Source organism: Ursus arctos, unplaced genomic scaffold (assembly GCF_023065955.2).
Source record: "Ursus arctos isolate Adak ecotype North America unplaced genomic scaffold, UrsArc2.0 scaffold_26, whole genome shotgun sequence".
In the NCBI taxonomy this organism is placed as follows: Eukaryota; Metazoa; Chordata; class Mammalia; order Carnivora; family Ursidae; genus Ursus; species Ursus arctos.
The window spans coordinates 24,405,289-24,429,535 of NW_026622941.1; the positions used below are offsets into that span (position 1 = coordinate 24,405,289).

Below are 24,247 nucleotides of genomic sequence, written 5' to 3' on the forward strand. Positions count from 1 at the left end.
CAACTGCACATGACCTCAAAGCTTATTGGACGTTTATTAGGGATTTAGTGCACATTATACTTTCACTATTCTTTTCTGTCAATTCATTAGCTGAACGGATGATAATACCTGGGTGTTTACAAGAACTACTTGAAGAGTCAGAGTCATTCTGAAAGGCAGTTTTATATAGAAAACGTCACTCTTCCCCGCCCCTGAATAATGGATTTACTCTACCTTCAGTTGGAGCACCAGATCCATTCGATATTTACCAAGAGGGTTTATGTCATTTAGAATCAAGGCAATGATGATATCAATCCCATTCGATTCATGGGTAGCAATACACGTCTAGAAAACAAAATGTTTACCAAGCAATGTTTTATTTACAACATAAAACCACTAGAAATCATCTGACATGAAGGAACAGTCACCTCAGTTTTTTGACCTTTAAAACAGAATTAAGATTGAACTTTGAGATTAAGTCAACGGTTTAAATTTGACTTACTCTTTCATATTGACTCTATTAATTGATTAGTATTGATTAAATGCCTTTGAATGCAGAACACTGCAAGAGACAATGTGTGTAAATAGGTATCATTTAAAATGAAGCATTTTTATGGAATTTCAAAGAATTTCAAGAATTAAGTTAATACCCTTTCCGTCAACAAATTCTAATATGCCCTCCAATAGGGGAATGCCTTAAATTCAGAATTTTATGATCTGATCTCTCCTGGCTAAGAGAATATTCCCATTTATGAATGGAGTGCCCACTGCGTGTCAGAGGTTTGTAAGTCAATGTCATTGGCACTGATTCGGTGTGTCAGTTTAGCAGCTACTCAATGCTAAGTGAGCCACACGTGACGCTGCTGCACCTGCTGGGGGGCAGTAGACAAGAAAGACAGGTGCCTTCTAATGTTTTGGGGATATCTGTCAAGTATGGTGGTTGAGGACAAGCTCTGCAGATTCCTTTAAGCCTGAATGATTTATAGAGGGACCTGACTTGGGGAAAGTTTATAAAACATCCTGAGAGGTAATCAGTGCTTTGAAGGTTAGGGTCTGTTGTGCTAGGAACCTGAACTTAACTCAATGGACAGAACTTGAAAATCAGAAACTTGTGGGTTGGAATTTGTGGAACTGCACGTTACCATGCAGAAGCCAGTGTCAAGGGGTTTGAAAAAGGGAAACCCAGGTGAGTTAAATGAGAAAGAGTAAACTTAAGGTAACTCTGAAATGACTGTTACCTTTTAGAATGGGCTTCATTTGTCCCTTTGCACAAAAAATTTTTTACTCCCCCAACACCAAGGAAAGGTGTCTTCCATCCATCTTCCACATTTCCTGAGGTTCTTCTGATTATTAAGACACTTGCTAGACTTAGAGGGAATCTATTTGCAGATCATTTCTGGAATTTTCTGGTAACCATCTTTTCTCCCACACATTTTCAGAGGTTGGGGTTCAAAGTAAGTATATTTTTAGAGTATGTGGGATTCACATTTATTATCATTATTGATCACTATTTTATTATGTTATTTTAGTATTAGTTTTTACTTTTAGAGCTTACCTGACTTAGTAAATTAATTTCAAAACTCAATTTCATCCTTTTATAAGACCAAAAGTGGGGAATATGTATTTGATATTGTAGATATATATGTTTTTTACCAACAACAAAACCAAGTCTCCAAATCTGTATATTTTTCCTTCACTTTAAATCAACAGTTAAGTTTTCTTGTGTCATTACCCTAAGAGACTGAAATATAATCCAGGAAAATCCAGGGCAAAATCTGCAAACTCTTTTACCAGGAAACATGCACATTATAGAGGGGGGAAGTATCCTCACTACAAATTCTTTATGTCAGTAATTGTTGAGTTTTATTCTACATACCTATGTATGCATATGTGTGTACATGATTATACATATGTGTGTGCATATGTCATAATTTGCAATAGAAAAGCAGCGTGGGTTTTTTTTTTTTTTCACTTCTTCTCTATGTTATGCATTGATGTTTGGGCTCAATGGCTTCTGTAAGATTTATATCCAGAAATGTTTACCACTTGAAAACTCTTTCTTCCAGGCTGAATCCATGCTTGCAATGATAGCCCTGTAACACTTAAGTGGATGTGAACAGTCAATTAATAAACTCTAGGGTGACTCCCCTCTCTTTACTAGCTCAAGTGTCCTGTCTTCTATGCCCACAATGTGTCCTTGATATCTGAGAAAATGGAATCAGGCAAACCTTCTGGAAGAGAGAGGTGAAATTTTACCCTTGAAAATGTAATGCAGTCAAAAGAGCACTCTATTTAGACCCCATCGAAAGTCCTGAGTTTTAAGAATGGCTCTACAACATACTGATTGTGTCACTCCGAGACCACGGAACATCAGTTGATCTCTGAGTCAGAACCTATTCGTCCACAACATGGGAACAATAAGACCTATTTCATAATTGTCATAAGCTTACTGTGAGTATAAAGGAGATAACGGATACTACACACTGCAGTGGAGTGGTAGAAGCCAAAGGGAGTGTATTCCACAAATCCTGGGAAAGAGTCGCTAAAGATGAAAACTGAGCAACGGTGAAGAAACACATTTCACTCTTTTCGGTAGGTCTGATTTTTATCTGGAACATTTTCATGGGAATTTTCTTTTATGATGAAATTAAATAAAAATAGGGCATAGTATTTGCTAGTCTAGAATTCAGTCTTTGTAAGTTTCGTGAGAAAAGTAAAAATATCTGGCAAAGCAAGAAGAAAGATCTTTTACATGTAGACAAAGCTTGGCTCCTTCACCAGTGTGATCCTTTTGCTAATTAGTCATGAATACTTCTGCGTGAAGAACTGCTTTCACGGTTACCTGATTTTCATGGCATGGGCCCTGGCAATACTCCGTCAAGCTCTCCAGAGTCTGGTTGACCAGCACTACATTCTTCTCGTTGATGTAGAGACCCAACAGGCCCAGGCCACCCGTGGTACTTCCACAAATGCAGTCCAAGAACTGAAGGGTCTCACAGACCAGGTTATAATTTGTTTTGTTGTTTTGATTCCTCAAGAAGTTCTGAAGGCAAAACAAAATATACCTGAGGAGTTAAAAGAAATCATTGTGCTAATTGCTTTCAGCTCTCTCACTATGTGTGTTTTTCTGACTCAAAAATATCCCCATGGCAATGTGGAATGGAATTGCTCTTTCTAAGAGAGTGTTCACATTTATTAAAGCTCCCCTAGGTTTAAGAAAAAAGTCTTAAGTTCTTTCCTCAAGAATCTAAATTTATCAGTATAGTTCATAACAATGTCATTATCTTATAACTATCTGGAGAAGGCAAAAAAAAAAAGTAGTAGAAAAAGGAGAAGGAAACAAGAAACTAGAAAGAAGTTCATCAGGGAAAGAAGCAATTTTTAAGTAAATGACCCCTTATAAATAGTGCAGCTTCAAACAGTAAACGAAACAACCATTATGGAGGGCAACTTAGAAGCACCTATTGAAATAGTCAGTTAACATACAGTTACACTACCTATTACATATAATATATATATAACATCTATCTATCTATCTATACAATGCACACACACGACTACAAAAAGGTTCACTGCACACTGCTTATAATAGCAAAAACTGGAAACCATACCATAGCTATCATAATGCGACTGATTTAACAAGTAATAGTACACCCGAACACTGGAATATTGCAAAGCTATAAAAATGCGGTACTTCAATATGTACTGATATAAACAAAATCTAGTACTACGGTGTATAACTAAATGAAAAGTAACTTGAGGAACATTACATAATCTGCGTTTTTTAAAAAGAGTTTACATGTACAGATCAATTTGCTTCTATATGCATAAAAATCCCTGGAAGGAAGTACAACCTGTTAACAGTAATTTCTTTGGAGGAGTAAACCTAGTGAAAGGTAAGCAGAGAGGGAAACTTTTATTTTTACTTATTACTTATTTTTATTAATTTAATTTATTACTTAATTTACTTATTTGAATTTCCACAATTTTTTTTTTTTTTTTTTAGTTTTTGTGTGTGATTTCTTCCCAGTTTTTTATTATGGCATAAAATTTACTATCTTAAACATCTTTAAGTGTACAGTTTAGTGGTATTAAATATATTCATAATGTTGAGCTACCATCACCATCGTCCAATTCTAGAACTCTTTTCATCTTGTAAAACTAAAACTCTGTACCTATTAACAACTCCTCATTCGTCCCTCCTCCCTCCCCCTGGCAACCACTACTCTACTTTGTCTCTCTCATTTTGACTACTCTAAGTACGTCCTATAAATAGAATCACGCAGTATTTGTCTTTTTGTGACTAACTCATTTCACTTGAGGCATAATGTCTCAAGGACCATACATGCTGTAGCACATGTCATAATTTCCTCCCTTTGTGAGGCTGACTAATATTCCATTATACGCATACACCACATTTTGTATACCCATCTGTCAGTGGACACTGGGTTGCTTCCACATACTAGCTATTGTGAATAATTCTACCATCTATTCTATTAAAACAAAACTATGTTAAAGATTTTATTTATTTATTCAAGAGAGAGAGGGACAGCCTGCAAGTGGAGGGGAGGAGCAGAGGGGGAAGGGGAGGAAGGGGAAAGACTATCAAGCAGACTCCCTGTTGACTACAGAGCCCGATGTGGGGTTTGATCTCAAGACCCTAAGATCACCACCCCAGCTGCAACTAAGAGTTGGCCACTTAACTGAGACACCCGAGTGCCCCAAAACTATTTTGTAAGAGCATTTTCCAAATTGCTTGATCCCACACTCCTATTAGAAAAATATTTGATCAGATACTATCTCTCTCTCTCCTACATGGACAGACCAAATGAATCAGGACAAGCATGTAGGCGCATCCCAGCACCTCCCTCTGGAGGTAATACTTTTGGCCTTTGCCTACCATAGCTCGGCAGCAGCCCTCTCACATTGTGGTGGGGTGGCCCACAAGACTCACAGTTTCTACCAGTCATGACTTCCTGAGCTTCTCCTCTCCTTAGAGGATATTTAATTCAATTTGTGTGAATCTACCATCTCTTACCAGTTCAGAACACCTCCACTCTAGGCTCTCACTAGAGAACACAGCTTCAAACTCTGCTCTCCCTAGTCCTGAATATGTGCTCTTAGAGACGATTTCACCGTTCGTGTAGTTACGCCATGTGACATAAGCAGGGCACAAATAATGCAAAAAACAAAAGGCCAAAATTCCTAGGTGCCCCTCAGTCTGTCCACTTGACAAAGAAAAATGTCCCAAAGAAGATGTAACACCAGGACTATATTCATCTACAAAGGTATCAACATCTACTGTCCTAAAAAATCCTCTTCTATATTAACTGTTTCTAATGAAGGCATACAAATATAGTCTGTATCCTCACTCAAGATATATGAATTGAGTTGGAAATGATGAAAGCCCCAGTATCTATAAAACCATGAAAGGCAGGGATGCCTGCGTGGCTCAGTTAATTAAGCATCTGACTCTTGCTTTCGGCTCAGGTCATGATCTCAGGGTCTTAAGATCGAGCCCTGAGTTGGGCTCCGTGCTTAGCAGAGAGTCTGCTTGAAATTCTCTCTCTCTCCCTCTGCCCCTGTCCCCCTCCTTCTAAGAAATAAACAAACAAATCATTAAAAAAAAAAAGACTATGAAAAAGGTATAGATGAGGCAAATGTGACCTTCCTCAACAAATACCAAAATACTAGGATTAGATGATGCTAACCGAGGCTAAAAAGATGTGAGCTGTGGATGCGAAGGACGATAATATATGAGCCTGATTTTTTCATGCATAAAGGAATTTTCCCTTCATTTTTCTTCACTTAGATGCAAATGTTTCTTCCCAACTCAGAAGAACACTATTGGTTTTATTGATTATCTCTCTAAAACTACACACTAGTTTTTTTTTTCATAATAATATTTTTATTATATTATGTTAGTCACCATACAGTACATCCCCGGTTTCCGATGTAAAGTTCGATGATTCATTAGTTGCGTATAGCACCCAGTGCACCATGCAATACATGCCCTCCTTACTACCCATCACCGGCCTATCCCATCCTCCATCCCTAGTTTTATTTGGATTTAGTTACCTACAATCATAGGCTGTCTTCTCAGCTTTTACACAAAGTAGAACAAATACCTGCAGTTCCCTGTTGTGATTCTCACAGAGCAACTGAAGAAACCTCAGTATGGGCTGCATGATGGCAATCGCAGGACTCATCGTTACTTCCTCCGCAGACTTTTCCTCAGCGTTTCCCACTTCCGATCCCGCACACATGATGTCTATTTCTGGATCCATTTCCCTTCGGTAGGCACAGTATGCTTTGGACGTCGCCGAAGAAGCTTCTGTTAATTGCCCTTTCATTCCCTCTTTCAAAAGTAATGATGAATCTCTTACTGAAATAAAACAGCACTCTTATATTTCTGAATTAACTTCCTTTTGCTAACTAAAAAACAAGACAACCAATTACTCAAATTCTCTAAGAATTGAATTAAAAATCATTTGACACGAGGTGCAACAATTTCTCCAAAACAATCTGAAGGAGCAACTAAAATATTACAATTGCACAGGACATTTAAAAAAAAGATCTTAATGCTTCGCCAATTTTAGAAGGGCTCATGCCTTTCCGATAAATATAAAGTATGAGAATTCTTGAATACAAGAAGGTGGGAAAAACAGGGCAAACTTCAAAACCTTAATGTTTATATGATTTGTATATACTTTGCCAATGACTCTGTTCTTCCAAATACCAAGAATCTTTCATTAGGGTATGGTGCTGTAATTTCTGTTCTTAAAGTCTGGACTTCACGAACACTCCAAAGGTTTGGGCAATTGGCTCTTTACCGTGCATTCCACAATGAAGCCAAATAGTCTCACGTCACTAGTTGCTTTGCACTGATAATGCCTTGTTTGAGTTTGGTCCTGCACAGCCGTTTCAGGGTCAGCCCCATGGCCATAACAATTTAAGAATGGAGCTCCGTACACAGAACCACAGTTGGGATAATGAGACTAAGGTAAGTGAGATAACAAAGATCAGTGAGACTTAAAAGTTGTGTGACCTTCTGTTCTCTCTTCCCCCAAGTACTGAAATATTTCTTTACCTCTCATTCGTGGACCAGACGTCATCAATTCATTGTCATCATCCCTTTTTTTGTTCCCTAAGTCTATGGTATTAACTGTCACTGTTGATCTTATCTCTTTCTGAGCAGCCTTCATTCGGTCATACAGAACTTTGAAGAATTTTTCTGACTTTTTTTGTTCATGCAACTGCTGATAGAAGGAATACTGCAAGAAAACGTATTTTAAGATATTAATGCCTAACAGGAGAAAAATAATGCTTGTGTGCTTGAAATAAACATAAACATCATGGATAAAAGCACACATTTAATGCGCTGCCCATTATTATTTCATAAATTAGCAGCTTTTTACCAGTCTCCTGTACTATTTAGCATATACTCATAATAGCTTGTATTTGCTTAGCACTTTCCGCTAAAATCCAATATATTTTCCTGTTATTGCATTCATCCTTACTGATGATTTTATTTTAAAAATTTACAAGGGCACTGTAAGAAGTTGTATGCAAAGAGCCCCTTGATTTTTTATATTACTATAAACTCATTCTTGATTCAGCACATATTTATTGAGTGCCTGCAATGTGCCAGGCCCCGTCAGCTACTAGGGATAGAACGAAAAGGAAAAGCCACCACAATCCCCGCCCTCCTGAGTTTGTCACCTAGAGTGGAAAACAGCCACTAACCCAATGATCATCCTGTGTAAATGTGAGTTTACACAGAGTTACAAGGAGTTATTTTTCTCTTTATCTAAATTACAGTACATTTAATTTAGAATGTGTTACCATGGCAGCCTCACTCACAGGAACCCACTGATAGATAGGCACTAAGTTTTTTTGGTACTTCATTAGCTACATTGCTTTGCATGGGGTCTAGGACAAGCCTGCCATAAAATGTATAAAACGGATTCTGCTGTAGGAGTGAATAATGATGTAGAAAGGATTCAACAGCAAAATGATGATAAAATATATCATAGTGAGTGGTAGAAATACTGAACCTTGAAAGTATCTGCCTAATCACTGTCTGCTTAGTGACTTATGGAAGTATCCAGAAGAGGTAGGAGATGGGAAAGGTGATACACTCCAGAGAAGTGTATCCTGGGTGGGGAAATTGTCTGTTACTAATATGAAAATCATGGAATAGGCACAATATATACAAGAGAAATAAAGTAAAAAAATTAATAAAAATAATTCTAGTAACTGTACTGATTAAAAGACAGTTATATAACCTTGATGAGAGACAGTGTGAAGAAAACATACGAAAACCAATGACTCCCAGATCAAGTACAATTGAACCATAACCCAATAAATATAAACAGACAAGTTTGGTGAGTTTGGCTCCCGTACATAGGCTATCCTAAAAGAATGCCAGGAACCATGACCCACAGGTCCTGGGACTTTCAGATAAGACTCTAATGACATCAGGTCTTGAAATGGATGCCTGTCCTGCAATTTTCAATATGGGCAATGTGTGCGTACAGAGCAATTTATGAAGCCTAGGAGTCGGCTTCATACCTACAAGGGGAAGCTCTAAGCAGAAGGCTAGCAACCCCTCAAGAAAGCAGGGCAAAAAGCCACAGTAACCATAGCAACTACAGTGAAACAGTGAAGCTGTTTCTGTTAATTCAAAGGATAAACACAGCACTTACAGACCTCTCCAGTCCCACAAATTAAGCTGATGCTTATACCCTAATATTTCCAATATAATCAGGTTAGAAGGTGAAAGGAGGTTCCAATATATTAATGAGGAAGTTACAGGAACTTTGTGGCTCTATTAAAACAAAGTTTTATGATTTATTTAGTTCCTTGAAATACATTATCTCATTGATACTTTCAGTACAACTGAGTGATAAATAATAAGTATTCTTATTTCCATTTTACAGATCAATTAAGATAAAGTTTAGTAAAGTAAATGACTTGCCCAATATTACATAAGTAGTAGGTGGTAAAGCTAGGATTTAAATCTAGATTCTCTGACTCTAAATCATTAAATTTATTAAAATAACCTCTTAAGCTCAAAATAACAGGCTACTTACACAGACTCCACCTTTTTAAAACTGGGGCACTACAAAGCTGAACAGTATGACTTTAATAAAGATAAAAAGCATGTTTTATATATGTGTGTATATAATCTCAACAGGCAGCATAAGGATTTCTCTCGTGAAAGATACAGTTTTTGATTAGAAAACTACTTCCATAAGCTTCAGAGTATAAAGGGAAACTCTGAGGTTTTTTCAGGAACCAAGGCTAATGGGTCACCAGATCTGTGTGACAGAGGAAGGACTTTCCCCCAAGAAGGATGGGGGAGCCCAGAAGAGGGAAGGCAGAGAAGGAAAATGAAGGGAGGAACTGGAGAGATGGTGTAAGCCTAGTGCACGGATGCAGGGTGAATCAGCACGCGAAATTTCCCAGGGTCAGGAAGAAGGTTATTTCAGAAAGGAGATGTTTAGAGTGGTTAAGAGCACGGACCCTGGAGCCAGACTGCATGGGTCTGAGTCCTAACTCTATCTGTAACTAGCCATGTGAGCTCGGTAAGGAGCTTAGACTATCTATCTCCTTCTTTGGTAAGATGAGATAACATATGTTACCTCATCAGTTGTTGTGAGAATTAACCAAGTCAGTACATGGAAAGCACGAAAAACAGTGCCTGGTATTTAGCAGGCATTACTTTTATTAGTGTTATTATTAGCATTCAGTTTGAAATGATAACAGAAGTATCTCCCTTCTGCTCCCCTTCAACCAATCTTTAATAATGTATATTACATATATAAATTGGCTTACGTAGCTAGAAAGGTGGGCTGTCAAGCATTAGTGCCTAAGGGCACTGTGAGAATGTAACCCCGTGCTGCCCCCCTCCCCACCCCTGGGACTGGCAGGAGTCTCGGGGAGGAGTGCGTTTTAGACTGCCCAAGGGCAAGAAATAGGATTCAAGCTGACCTCAGTGAGACCTTTTAGAGACAGGAGCACATAGCCGCTATTTGGGTTATACAGTGATGTAGAAAACTGACAAACCGAAATAGGGGCTGGCTAGTAAATGACATTGTTATAACCCATCTTCAAAAAAGGCTTTCATAAACAAAAATAATTTAATGCTATTTCATCAGAAAATATTTGCTGAATGGTGACAAAGCACTGTAGCTAGAAGAAATAGGACATGATCTACTTTGAGAAAGATGAAATTTAATTGGAGAGGCAAAATGTCGTTCAAATAACAACAAAACAAAATAGCATAGGCAGAGGGCCAAATGGATATTAAAGAAACAAATGTTATGGGAGCTCAGAAAAAGGAGTGGTTGTCAAGGCTCGAGCCAGATGGGGAAGACTTTGTGAAGGGAGCAGAATCTGATTCAAACCATTCATTCATACAACCATCACTCCTCAACATTTATTGGGCCAAACATGGTGTCATAAACAAGGGACGCAAAGATGAACAGCACGTGGTCTCAATTGTTAAGGATTCATACTTTGCTAGACAGAGCCTGATACACCCATGAAAAGGCACAATCAAGTGGCAGAAAGGCCACTGAAGACATCTGCAGGATACAGCAGGGGCATGCAGGAATTAGTGGACAACTCTGTCTAGTGGGACATGGGATCGGAAAAGGCTTCCAAGAGAAGTTCATGAGTCAGGTCCTCCTAGAGGAGAAAGCAATGTGAGAAATAACACGACACGTATGAGGAACTACGAAGAGCTCAGTATAGCTGATGCACAGGAAAGAGGATGGAGGAGGGAGGAGGTGGAAAAAGAAAGGAAAATGTGAAGAGAGGAAATCATGAAGGATCTTATGGACTGCGTTAGGGAGTTTCTGCCTTTATAGGGCAAGTGACTGACTTTAAGCAGGAGAATAACGTGGTTTTTTGGAAAGATACCTTTGCATGCAAAGTAGAGAACAATTTGGAAAAGCGCAAAACTGGGATCAGGGATACCTCCTGGAAGACCTTGTGGCCCAGAAAAGATAAGAAGCCTGGGTAATGAGGGCTGGCTATGCAGAGACTGAAAGCAGAATGTGGATATGATAGATGTTAGCAGGGCAGAATCATCAGAGGCTGGCCTTCAATGAGATGCTCAGGAAGGGAGTGAGGGTGAGTTAGCTGAGGTCAAGGTGGGCTTTAAGCTTCTGGCCAGACATCTGTGTGGATGGACTGCCAATCACTGAGGGAGGCTAAGTATTAGAAGGAGTGGGTGGATGGAGAACAACAGTGGATTCAGTCCGAGACACGTTGAGTTTAAGGTACTAGTGGGACATTCCATGAAACATTCTGGAAGACAACTGGATGTGGAGTCTAGAAGTGCATCGAGTGAGTAGAGAATCATCAGCATTGAATGGAAGTTAAAGATGCAGAAATGAATGAGGTCAGGCTGTGGGAACAAGCAAACTAAACAGAGGAGAGCCCAAAGAAACGTTGAGAGATGTCAGGATTCAAGAGTTAAGCAGATCAAGAGGAGCTTTCACAGAAGACTAAGAAGAAGTGGCAGGAGGTAAAACGAGAGGAGAGTGGTGTCCCAAGACCTAAGTTGAAAATCAGAGAGGGAGACAAACCATGAGAGACTCTGGACTCTGGGAAACAAACTGAGGATTACCGAAGGGAGAGGGGTGGGAGGATGGGGTAACTAGGTGATGGGTATTAAGAAGGGCACATGTGGTGATGAACACTGGCTGTTACACGCAACTGATGAATCCTTGAACACTACGTCAAAAACTAACGATGTACTATATGTGGGCTAACTGAACATAATAATTAAAAAAAAAAACAAAAAAAGAAAGAAAAGGTTTCAAAAACAAATAAAAATCAACAGTGGCAACTACCACAGAAACATCATATGAAAAAGTACTGAGAGGTATTTGGGCTCTAAAGAGCTGCAGGGACCTTGTCAGGAGTTTGAAAGTGGAACAGGCACTTTCTGGCAGAAGCTGGCTTATTCTGCAGCAATATGGGGACATAAATGAATGTAAATATGTAGGTAGGGTCCAAGATGATCTCATTGGATGACCCTCTGTGGTCCAGTAACAGGAATCTGGAAGGCACTTTAACTGCAAGGATTGCTTCTATCTAGAGATTAAAAACAAAAAAAGCCTTCACTACTGTCTGGACAATCTATATCTCACATTATGTAGTTGCCTAGACAATTTCTTTAGAAAGTCCCAACTGAATATCTGGTTGTAGAAGACAAGACCCTTTCCAAGAAAACCCACACAAATCCCTCCACCACCCACTTCCCCAACTTCCCTCAGAGGAATCTGTGTTGCAGCTTCAATACCACCAGAATTGTCAAGATGTTTTTCAATTAAGCAGTATCAGTGTTTGGGTTTGTTTTCTGGTCACTGTGACATCTGCTGTGCATGAGGCCTTTCTTCCTAAAACTACCTGCCGTTGGATATAGCGAAACTCCTGTTTTTCATTGCCTTTGTTGGATTAATAAAGGAACTATCCTAGTTTTCAATTAGATGTGGCTTCCATTTGCCCTGAATAGGAGAAGTGGATTCTGAAATTTCCAATTAGTTGTAAGGATAGTTTCCTTCTCCAACCAAGACAAACGCAGAAAGAGCAGGTGAGCGAGTGTTGGGACTGGGAGGAAGATGCGTGTTCTCTGAGAATACTCCCCAACTCTGCTCTCAGGCCCCTGCCCCCCCCCCCAGGTGTTCTGCCCTTGGAGTGGTGGAGCCCAGAGCACTTGGTAAGAGTTTCAAAGTGAAATGTGTGCCTTCTGGAAATGGGGGTGTGATGATGCCTGAGTGCAGAATAGATGAATGGCCGCTTTCAACTCACTCCTGAGCTGAAAGAACAAATGAAATGGTTCTTCTCTTCCCGGACCAGTGAAAATTCACTTACTCAGAGGCATCAGGGTAATAAGCACTGGGAGATTTGGGCATCAAGTAAAAGTGCCCTTCCAAGTGTCTAAAAAAAGTAAATGGGAGGAGCTGTGCTGGGAGGGGTGGTATTGAAACCGGTTATAATGCCAGAGATGGTGTGAGGCGTTTATGTATTTATTTATTTTTACATTTAAGTCTTAGATGAGTCAAAACGTTGTTTTTATCTGCTGAAAGTAGGCCTGAAATTTCCCTAAACAAATCAGAATTTCTGGTATAATGTCAGAGAGGAAGCTGCTAAGGAATGTTCTGCTTCACTGAATAATTTGTGAAGGTCTGTATTTTCTACAGTAAATCAAATAAATTTATAAGGAAAATGGGATACAAGGTTGTTGGTTTTTTGTTTTTTTTTTAAGACAGTCATGAGAAGCGAAGAGAAAAAGACATTACTTTCCTTGGTTTCTATGACAAGTAAATAAGAAACACAAATAACCAACATATTGCTCATCATGATAAAGAGGTACCTGAGTCTGTGTATTTCCTCCCTCGAGCAAGGCAATGCCAAGTAAAATGCCTTCTGAAAAAATTCTGTCATTTTTGGTGTTCACTATAACATCAATGACAAGTTCTGATGCACCTTCTTTATCCAGTAGACACTGAATATCTGACATTGATATCCCCATCTTATCCGAATCTTGTCCAGAAAAGCTCCCTGTGATTAGGACAATGAAATAAGTAAATCTTAATTACAGACATTATTAGCACATAAAATTCTTAGATCTTAGGATATTATTTATCATTGGAATTTTTCCCTTCAGCATTAAATATCATAGAAGCTAGGGTTTAAAAAAATGTCAAAAGTTTGTAAAAACATAGCTTTCTATTCAATGTATGACACCTGTAATTAAGTATTTTTTCTTAATAATAAATACCTTAGAAAAAGAAAACTAGCTTTATTTTTGTCCTTAATTTACATATTAAGAAATTATGACATAGTTTACTATTTTCCGGAGTCAAAGAGCAAAATTAGATGTTCAAATCAGTTGTGCTATGAATGCAAAATTTTGTACAATGGTTTTTAATAGTGCTTTTTGAGTGAATTTTTTGTATTTGTTCTATTTTAAGTAAAATGCTAGCGTAACACCAGTGTGAAGACATGTGACCAGAAGCCCAGAATGATGAGAAAATGATCAGTCTTACCACCCCCTTGTGCAGATTTGCAGTAGGTTCCAGACAGGTGTCCGTTCATCCCGACTCCATAGTCTCCTTTAAAGTAGCGATTCAGGAGTATTTTTCTTAATGTGTTACCCTAATACAAAGGATAAGAAAAGGTGTTTCTTATTGTTTTTTCTTAATGAAAAGGGAAAGTATCAGTACATTAAAATGCCACTTAAAATGCATTTTATCAATGATGGCGAGACACGGAAAAATTTTTATACAGCATAATATTTTCTGAGACAGAAATTTGCAAATGTTTCCCAAGAAAATAATAATGATTTTGCTTCTCCCAGAAATAAAGTATAGTATTTTCAACAAAATGTACTGGGGAAATCACAATAGATTGTACTAGGAAAACTTATGTACTATAAATTTAAGATTGCCTTGAAAGCTGAGGGTCTTAGTGTTGTTAAGAATATTAGTGATGCCCAGGGAAATAAAGACCAAAACTACAATGAGAGACCACCTCGCACCAGTCAGGATGGTTAAAATTAACAAGTCAGAAAACAACAAACGTTGGCGAGGATGAGGAGAAAAGGGAACCCTCTTACACTGCTGGTGGGAATGCAAGCTGGTACAGCCACTCTGGAAAACAGTATGGAGGGTCCTCAAGAAGTTAAAAAAAGAGCTACATACGACCCAGCAATTGCAGTACTAGGTATTTACCCAAAAGATGCAAACATAGAGATCCAAAGGGGCACCTGCACCCCAATGTTTATAGCAGCAATGTCCACAACATCCAAACTACAGAAAGAGCCCAGATGTCCATCAACAGATGAATGGATAAAGAAGATGTGGTGTATTACTCAGACACCAAAAAAATGAAATCTTACCACTTGCAACGAGGTGGATGGAACTAGAGGGTATTATACTAAGCGAAATAAGTCAGTCAGACAAAGACAAGTATCATATGATTTCACTCATATGTGAAATTTAAGAAACAAAACAGAGGATCATAGGGGAAGGGAGGGTAAAATAAAATAAGACAAAACCAGAGAGGGAGACGAAACAAAAGAGACTCTTAACCTTAGGGAAAAAACGGAGGGTTGCTGGAGGGGAGGGAGGTGGGGGGATGGGGTAACTGGGTGATGGACATTAAGAAGGGCATGCAATGTAATGAGCACTGGGTGTTCTATGCAACTGATGAAGCACTGAACTCTACTCTGAAACTACTAATACGCTATATGTTAATTTAAAAAAAGAATATTAGTGACGCCTAAAGAAAACACGGCTTAATAAACACCCTAAGAATTAGAAACCCAAAGCCCTACTTAAAGGAGCTTAGTAAAAAGAGCTAGGAAAGTGGTGGGTATACAGTCAGTGCTCCAAAAATTACACTTGATAAGACAGTGAAATTATATTTAAATTCCAAGGGCTTTATTCAGAAGATGATGGACAAAAGACAGTGTATTCCTTTATAAAACATGTAATTAAAAAATTCCTAAGTCCTCAATCTTATACTGGTCACAAGACATTTTTAAAATACTATATGTTGCTATAAGAAATCCAGATAACTCCAAATCTTCCATTTTATTGGTTTTATTGGTTCTTATTTCACAAGAGTGATTTTAAGGCATTATTTAAAGAATACTTTTTAAAAAAGATTTTATTTATTTATTTGAGAGAGAGAGCGCGCACAAGCGAGAGAGAGAGAGAGAGAGAGAGAGAGAGAGCATGAGCAGGGGGGAGGGGCAGAGGGAAAGGGAGAAGCAGACTCCCCGCTGAGCAGGGAGCCAGATGCAGGACAGGATCCCAGGACCCTGGGATCATGACCTGAGCCAAAGGCAGATGCTTAATCAACTGAGCCGCCCAGGCGCCCCTAAAGAATACTTTTAAAAACTAACACAGCAACTACTGAGGTGTTAGTCCTATATTGCGGGTAAGGACACTGGAGCCCAAGAGCTCAGGTAACTGGGCGTGGATCATTCAGCGAACAGGTGGTAGAGCAAGACCCTCACTCAGTGCTTGACTGCGCCCTGAACCGTGCTTCACACCCCTCCCCAGGCACAACTCCTGGTGGCGTGATGCTGTGACATGTGGCCTCACTGCTCCTTCTCTCTCTCTCACGCTCTGGTCATACTTCCCTCTCAAGCCCTGAGGTTTTATCCTCAGTTCTCTTGTTGTGCTGCTCTCCTCATCTTCCCTCTCCCCGTCAGCAATTTTATCTGATCCCTGGTTGCACAACCCCTTCGGCAGTCTGACTGCCAAATGTCTTTCCTCCGGCTCAACCTGGCTCTCCTAAGCTTCTCATCCTGTTTCCACTTAGATTTCCTTATCTTCATCTGGAGATTCTATTGGCAACTCAAACTCGATTTTTCAAAATGGAATGGTCTCCTCTATTTTTTTTCTCTTTTTCTTGAAGTATAATTAACAGACAGTGTTATATTAGTTTCAGGGGTACAATATAGGGGATTCAACAATTGTATACATTACTCAGTGCTTATCTACATAAGTGTACTCTTAATCCCCTTCAGCTATTCCACCCGTCTCCCCACTCACCTCCCCTCTGGCAACCACAAGTTTGTTCTCTGTATTTAAGAGTCTGTTTCTTTGTTTGTCTCGTTTTCCTTTGTTTGTTCATTTGTTTTGTTTCTTAAATTCTAGATATGAGTGAAATCACATGGTATTTGTTTTCTCTGACTGACTTATTTCACTTAGCATTATACCTTCTAGGTCCAGCCATGTTGTTCAAATGGCATGATCTCATTCTATTTTATGGCTTAGTAATATTTCATTATATATATATATATGTATATATATGTATGTATTCCCTATCTTGGCTGTTGCAAATAATGCTACAATAAACATAGGGGTGCATGTATCTTCTGAATTAGTGTTTTTGTTTTCTTTGGGTAAGTACCCACTACTGCAATTACCGGATCATATGATAATTTTCCTTTTATTTTTTGAGGAACCGCCATACTGTTTTCCACAGTGGCTACACCAACTTGCATTTCTACCAACAGTGCACAAGAATTCCTTTTTCTCCACATTCTTGCCAACACTAGTTATTTCCTGTGTTTTTGAATTTAGCCATTCTGACAAGTGTAAAGTGATATCTTATTGTGGTTTTAATTTGCATTTCCCTGATGAATAGTGCAATCTACAGATTTAATGCAATTCCTATCAAAATATCAACATTTTTCACAGAACTAAAACAAATAATCCTAAAATTTGTATAGAACCACAAAAGACCCCAAATAGCCAAAGCAATCTTGAGAAAGGAGAACAAAGCTGAAGGTATCATAATTTCAGATTTCAAGTTATACTACAAAGCTGTAGTAATCAAAATGGTATGGTACTGGCCCCAAACAGACACATACATCAATAGAACAGGATAGAGAGTCCAGAAATGAAACCATACTTATATGGTCAATTAATCTATGACAAAGGGGGCAAGAATATGCAATGGGTAGAAGACAGTCTCTTCAACAAATGGTGCTGAGAAAACTGAACAGTTACATGTAAAAGAATGAAACTGGATCACCTTCTTATGCCATATACAAAAATAAACTCAAAACAGATTAAAGTTCTAAATGTAAGACCTGAAACCATAACACTCCTAGAAAAAAACATAAGCAGCAATTCCTTTGACATTGGCCATAGAAACATTTTTCTAGATATGTCTCCTCAGGCAAGAGAAACAAAAGTGAAATCAACTATTGGGACTACTGCAGAAGAAAAGGCTCTTGCACAGCAAAGGAAACCATCAACAAAACAAAAAGGCAAACCACTGATTGGGAGAGCATATTTGCAAAAGATATATCCAATAAAGGGTTAATATTCAAACTCTATAAAGAACTTATACAACTCAACCCCAAAACAAACAAACAAACAAACAAATTAAAAAATGGGCAGAGGACCTAAACAGACAATTTTTCCAAAGAAGAAATACAGATGGCCAACAGACAAATGAAAAGATGTTCAACATCACTAATAGTCCTTCTTTCTTAAACCTATTTTCCTTTCAATTTTAATTTATTTTAAGAAGATCAGAACCATCTTAATTGTTTAAGCCCGCAAACCTAAGGGCTCATCTACTAACCCCCATCTTGACAATGATTGGTGAAACCCTACCTATTCTATCTTTTCAACTGCAGCTTCCGATAGTGCCTTCACACATATTTTAACCAAATACAACTATGTGATGATTTCTCAACCACAGTTTCTGTCTTTCTGCTTTGCTCACCTATCCTATTCTCTGCCTGAAAAGCTTTCCTTCTGTATTACTTATGGACATGTCCTATCCCCTCCCTCTTCATTCTACAAATATTTATTAAGTACTCACTGTGTCTTAGGCACTATTCCAAGTGAATAAGATCTAACCCACCCCTCAAAGTGTTAACAATAAGGTCAGTTCTATAATAGGCACATATATTAGGTCCTATGGAAGCACTTAAAAGAAAATAGTTGACTTCGAAGAGTCTTTACATGCATATCTCCCCTACTAACCATATGATCATTAGAGCAAAGCTGTCCTATGCACAAGTATGTCCTAAATGTCACAGTGCCAAGAATTTTAATAGACACTTAGAGTGTCCGGAGTTCTTCATCCATATAGTGACTTTTATTTACTGATAATTAAATGTTTAGAACACATTTACCATTGCTCCCTATTTCATGTATTCTTCCTTCAAGACTTTTCATATAGTGCTATACTGAGTAAAGATAATGATCAGTCTTGGAAGAAATAGAGAATCTAAAAAATACCTAAGAAAAAAAAAGCCTTTTCTTTTTCTTTTAAGAGAAAGCCTTTTGAGTTGAATTAATTTCATCGGGCCAAAAAATGATCCTTCCAAAAGGGGAGGAAAAACAAAACATTTATTTGGAGTGAAATGGGCTTTTGCTTTGTATCTTATTATGGTAGTAGGAGATGCTCTAAGAGAACTTTTAGACCCAACCACAGAGTTGAAGTTGTAAGTTGGAGGGAAAATGTCAGAACATCTTCACTTAAGTACTAAATTTCTACAAAGGGTAGCTCAGTTTGTTCTACTGATCAGACTTCTTACCTCTACAGACCAATGCATTGCTTCTCATTCAAACCCTGTAAGAGATAGTTGGCCCAGCTACAATAAATAAAGCTGAAAAACATGAAAATTCAGGTCTATTTTTCTTAAAATTGCACAAGTCCATGTCACCGTCTGGAAGAGAACCTACTGTGAGCGGAACCCTGGGTCCTTGTGAACTAGCTCCCTTTTTATCCTATGTAAGGGAGACTTTTAACCACATTACTCCAAGGACCCAGCCAAGAGATAAAAACAATGGTGTGTCTTCTTTTCAAAAGGAGCAATAGAGAGCTCCATTTTATCCCTTGTTTTAAAAAATGCCCTTTATATTACTGGAAGAATAAAGCTGTTCAAAACCAACCACTGAGTAGAAGGATGTCACATCAAATTAAAATAAGCATCAAATTTGCTATTATTTCTAAATTCTCTTTGGACAGATAAAATAAAATCATAGGTGCTTATCAGATTTATAAACACCAAAATCAAATGAGCAATTTGATTTTTTAAAATTATTTTTCTCATCCAATTCCAGCCTTGCCAGAAGCATATATGTTCTAACTATGTAGTATTCAGAATGCCATAGAAAGAAGGAAAGACTTCCTCTATTCCAGTTCTTAACTCTGGAGCCACACCGCCTGGGTAACAATCCCCTTTATGCTGCGTACTAACTGGGGGATCTCAAGCAAGTTACTCCACCACCCTGGGCCTCAATTGCACAACCGTCAAATCGAGTAGGCATAACACCTATCCTCCTTGGGTTTCTGTGATGACTAAATAGGTAAAAATATGTAAAGTACTTAGAACAGTTCCCAGCACGTAACAGGTGCTACATAAGTTATGCAGAGTTGATGCTATTGTTGCTAGCATTAATATTATCTAGATGACACATAGTGGACACTTTACAAAGTGCTTTTGTACATACTTTCTCACTTTATACCAAACATTCCCACATAAGTGAAAATATTTCTATATACATACACTAAGAAAATGGCAAAAATAATAAATGATAAACTACCTGAAAATCCTAATTTATCCACTATTAATCAGTCCTTGGAATTATATCTTTGTGAGCTCATCTGTGTACATGTCACTATATAAAATGGACCTTACAACTCTAACTAAACTGGATGGATTTTAGCGTGGTTCAAGCTCCATAGTTTCCAACAAAGGCAAACTTTGGCACTAAAAACGAACAAAGAATAGTACGGATGAAACAGGATTCTGTTGTTCGTCTTAGTTATGCTTAATACTGGAAAACTTCAGATATTGCTACATGGCAAGTTTAGCAGAACTGATTGCTTTTGTCAACTATTGAGCTCTGACTTGAGGGATCGAGGCAAGTGCTGTGCTCCAACTTGTCTTGGGGCATCCTTAGTGGCCGGCATTCTCTGTGATGGGTTACAGTGGCGATAATTCAGATGCAAGTCATTTCCACAAATTCCTTTAACTCCAATAAATTAATGGTGGAATCGCTGGCAGAAATTCTGGTGCCAGGCTTGTAAATAATCATCTCAGAGCTATAATTGTCAAGGCAGAAATTTGGGAAAGAACTAAAAGCGCACTGAGCCAGTTTGAAAAGAATTCTACAACATTGAGAAGTTTGACTTCTACACTCACTCTTCAATTCCAAAATGAATTCCTGACTGGGCTTCCCATGGAAGGTGCCCTTGCTGGATTAGGCCAACTAGCAAGAAATGTCCTTTCCAGTCTTTTCAATATCAGAGTCAATTCCAGGCCACAAGACACAGCTTTTAGCCAATGTCTTCATGTGAACACATCCCAGATGTGCTAAATGTAATGGAGCCAAGATAACTAACAACCACCTTCTGAAATTACAACAAAACATCTCCATAAAAAGACATCTTCTGTGGCCAGGGCAGTCATGCTGACAGTTTGTGAATATCTGGGAGGACCGTTTTTCTCCTGGCCACTTCCTGTTGTACCAACTCCAATGTATCAAAAATCAGGCTTAGAAATTATTGCTTTTCATGGACAGAAAGAATAACAAAAATTTATTAGTCTGAGAAAGGACTAAAGATTCTCTTTGATTTTTGAGAAAGCACAACCCTGTTTGCCTTAATAGGAGTTAATAGCATTAGGAATGAGAAGTTCAAGGACGTGATATTTGAGGTACTGATTCCACATTTGTTCCCTTTCCCTTGGAAAAATGACACAATAAAATAGTACTTTTTCCACTGTGGAAAATATAATGAAGACACCATCAAAATATGACAACCACCACTAGAATCCTAAAAAAACTAAATCCTCAATTAGAAATTCAAAAGGTAATGAAAACTGCAAACTGGAGATGCTTAATTTAGGGTTTTCCCTCAAAAACTAATGCTTAGTTACTAATCAGCTTGGGTAAGACCTGTAAGTAGGTTCTGGTATGTACCTGTAGTCTCCACATAGTCTCATTTTAACATAAGCTTGGTTTAGCCTAATTGGTGTTTCCCTAACCTTTTTGTTTAATACTAGCATGTCTGCTTTGATATTTTTCCTCATTTGAATTCCCAGGGGTAAAAAGGTACATTTTTAATTTCAAATAAATTATTGCAACAGCTGTACCCTAATTGGAATTACATTAGGTCCATCATTACAATCGACTACATCTTCAAGGAACTCCTTTGGGAAAATGTGGCCAATGTCCTGTAATCTAGTTGTCTAACAGTTCGAATTTCTTAGTCACTAACCCCAAGGAGTGAAAGCCAGTTCCTTCCCCTGATGCTTTTTCCCCACTTTCATAAGATGAAAAACACAAACTTCGAGAGGAGTAGTTATTACATACATTCACAAGATGCTCTTCATCAATATAACAACACAATCACTATAATCTTGAAAAACATATGGATGTCTCAACAATTCTAGTAAAGGGGCTTATAAAAAAAAAAAGACTGGAAAATGTTAAAACAAATGATTCATACACCACCGTGACAATCCACTTCTATCTTCTTTCCTTCCCTTTTCTCGTGTTCATTGTAAAGACATATTACATTTCTACCACGTGTCAGGAACTGGGAATGGGGGTACAAAAACCAATTCTGCAGCACATGCTAAAAGAAGTTCCAAATATGTAGAGTTGAGACACATGGCACTGTTTTTCAATATAAATAATCCTCACCAGACCATTTGATTCCATTTGTGAAATTTAAACATCTAAACAGTACATGATATTTAAATGTTTGATGATGGTGCTGGAGATAAAAATGACTTCAGCCATCACTCCAGGTTTATCAAATATCCTAGCTTCTAGACAAACAGGGTTGCTGGAAAGGCTGTGTTTGGGGATGAGTCTGCACCCTGTAACCAGTGAGGAGTAAAGGAAACTATTTCTTTTCTTTGGGGTGTAATAAAAGCCTCTCAGTGTTTGATTTCTAAGAAGCATAGTGACTGATACCAAACTCAACAGACTCAAACACCTCAACAATTTAAATACAAGGTCTGTTGAAATTCAGAGGTTGAAACCATATGCAATCCCTCCCCCGTGGTCCTGGAGAACAGATTTTTTTCTGCTTCCCAGGGCTTAGTGCTCTGAGTAAGCAGTCTTTATCTGATCTGCAGAATGTAAACAGTTGAAAGAAGAGTAAATAAGCAAGAAACAGACAAGCTTTGGATACCATTTCCCTACCGAAGCACCACTACTGGACTCACACATCATAAACGCTACGTCATAAAACCACGCTCAAATGGCAGTGCACACAACCATTAACGTTAAGCCCATAATCCCCTGGTACTTAGTGTAGAAACCTACTGAGTGCTGTTTATTACTGAAAACATGGAATCAATAGGCTGACAATGTAAGCACGTGCTCTCACACCAAAGGCTGGGGAAAATGGAATTTCAAGTGGTCATTTCAAAGTTTCTACAAAGACTGTGTCCCTGAGGGATGGTATGGTGAGATATATAGCTCAATCACAGACTCAGCCTATGGGAGGTTCCAGAGAAAATTAGAGGATAAAGCAGGAGTGGGAGGAGACAGGAATAAATGAGAGAGCCACTCTGATCTGAATAACAACATGAAGCACAATGGGAGAGGTTTCCTCCTGGGTGATGGGAAAAGTCCTATTGAGCATGCTGTCTTAAATCCTCACATGCTGTGATTCCTGTCATATCTCCACAACTATTTAGTAAAGATTGATATACAGGTGCCACTTCGCAAGATGGTATAATGAGAGGTAAGAAACAATAAATAAAGAGAGGTAAGACCAGCACTCTTCAGCCTTGTGTACACCTTCCTTTGCAGTCTCATGTTCTTAGTGCAGTCTATCAGCTCAAGCTGTGAACGACTGATCAGAAGCAAGAGAGTGCTGGCCTACAGGGCAGCGAGAGGAACACAGGACTCTGAAGTTGTCAAGGGAACAACACTGTATAGAACTCCCCCCCCCCCCACCACCACACACACAGTGAGAGAGAGGGTGGGCCGGAGACTTCATCCCTATTCCCATATACTAGAAAGAAGTTGTCTTTAAAGGGGAGGAGAAAACTAACACTTTCATTACTTATAATCAATACAAATATTCTGACAAAAGAAGTATGAAGCCAAATTTTAATAAATTCAGAATATATTTAGAAGTTCCTCAGATCGGAGAGAAATATTTATGGAGTGGATGTAAGGATGAGGAGCTCTGTCTAGCACAATTTCAAAGGAAGTTCTTGGGAATTAAGCGAGATGATATCTACACACAGCGTAACACATAGTTAATGTGATTTATGGACCTCCAGGCATGAAAAGCCTGTGTGCTTGGTAGAAAAGAAAATGTCTCGGAGACCAATGTAATTGGTTTGGATCCGGGTTCTGCCACTGGCTTTGTCATCTCAAGATTTTCTTTAAGTGCCCTGAGATTCAATTTCTCCATCTATGAATAATAATATCCATACTGCAGTGATATTTTAAGGGTTATAGATTATATACAAAAAGCTTTAAGCCCATAGTCTCTAATAAGTACTAAATAAGCAGTCATCATAATATTTTTTTAAATGTTTACGGGAAAATAACACTTGCCCAACTCACGGCATGTATGGGCCATTACAATGCTCAGGGCCATGAAGACAGAGTTTAAGCCATGCACATCAATATCCAGCTCCAAACTTCTCTAATTTTTAAGCCAATGGAAACAGCATTAATTCTGTAGAAGATTACTTTGAAGCCACTTTAATCAGTAAGCTGTTTTCATA

The 24,247-nt window shown here is 38.4% G+C and overlaps 1 protein-coding gene across 2 annotated transcripts in view; it reads right to left on the reverse strand.

Moving 5' to 3' along the window:
- Window positions 1-24,247, reverse strand: part of ITPR2 (inositol 1,4,5-trisphosphate receptor type 2) — a 472,588-nt gene that overhangs the window by 147,302 nt on the left and 301,039 nt on the right. For both annotated transcript variants that reach the window (XM_026502230.4, XM_044385596.3), the window contains 6 exons: window positions 14,049-14,157; window positions 13,373-13,560; window positions 7,070-7,253; window positions 6,108-6,364; window positions 2,822-3,022; window positions 214-324 (listed from right to left, as the gene is read on the reverse strand). In XM_026502230.4, coding sequence (XP_026358015.2) covers window positions 214-324; window positions 2,822-3,022; window positions 6,108-6,364; window positions 7,070-7,253; window positions 13,373-13,560; window positions 14,049-14,157 — 1,050 coding nt within the window. The remainder of the gene's footprint in view (window positions 1-213; window positions 325-2,821; window positions 3,023-6,107; window positions 6,365-7,069; window positions 7,254-13,372; window positions 13,561-14,048; window positions 14,158-24,247) is intronic.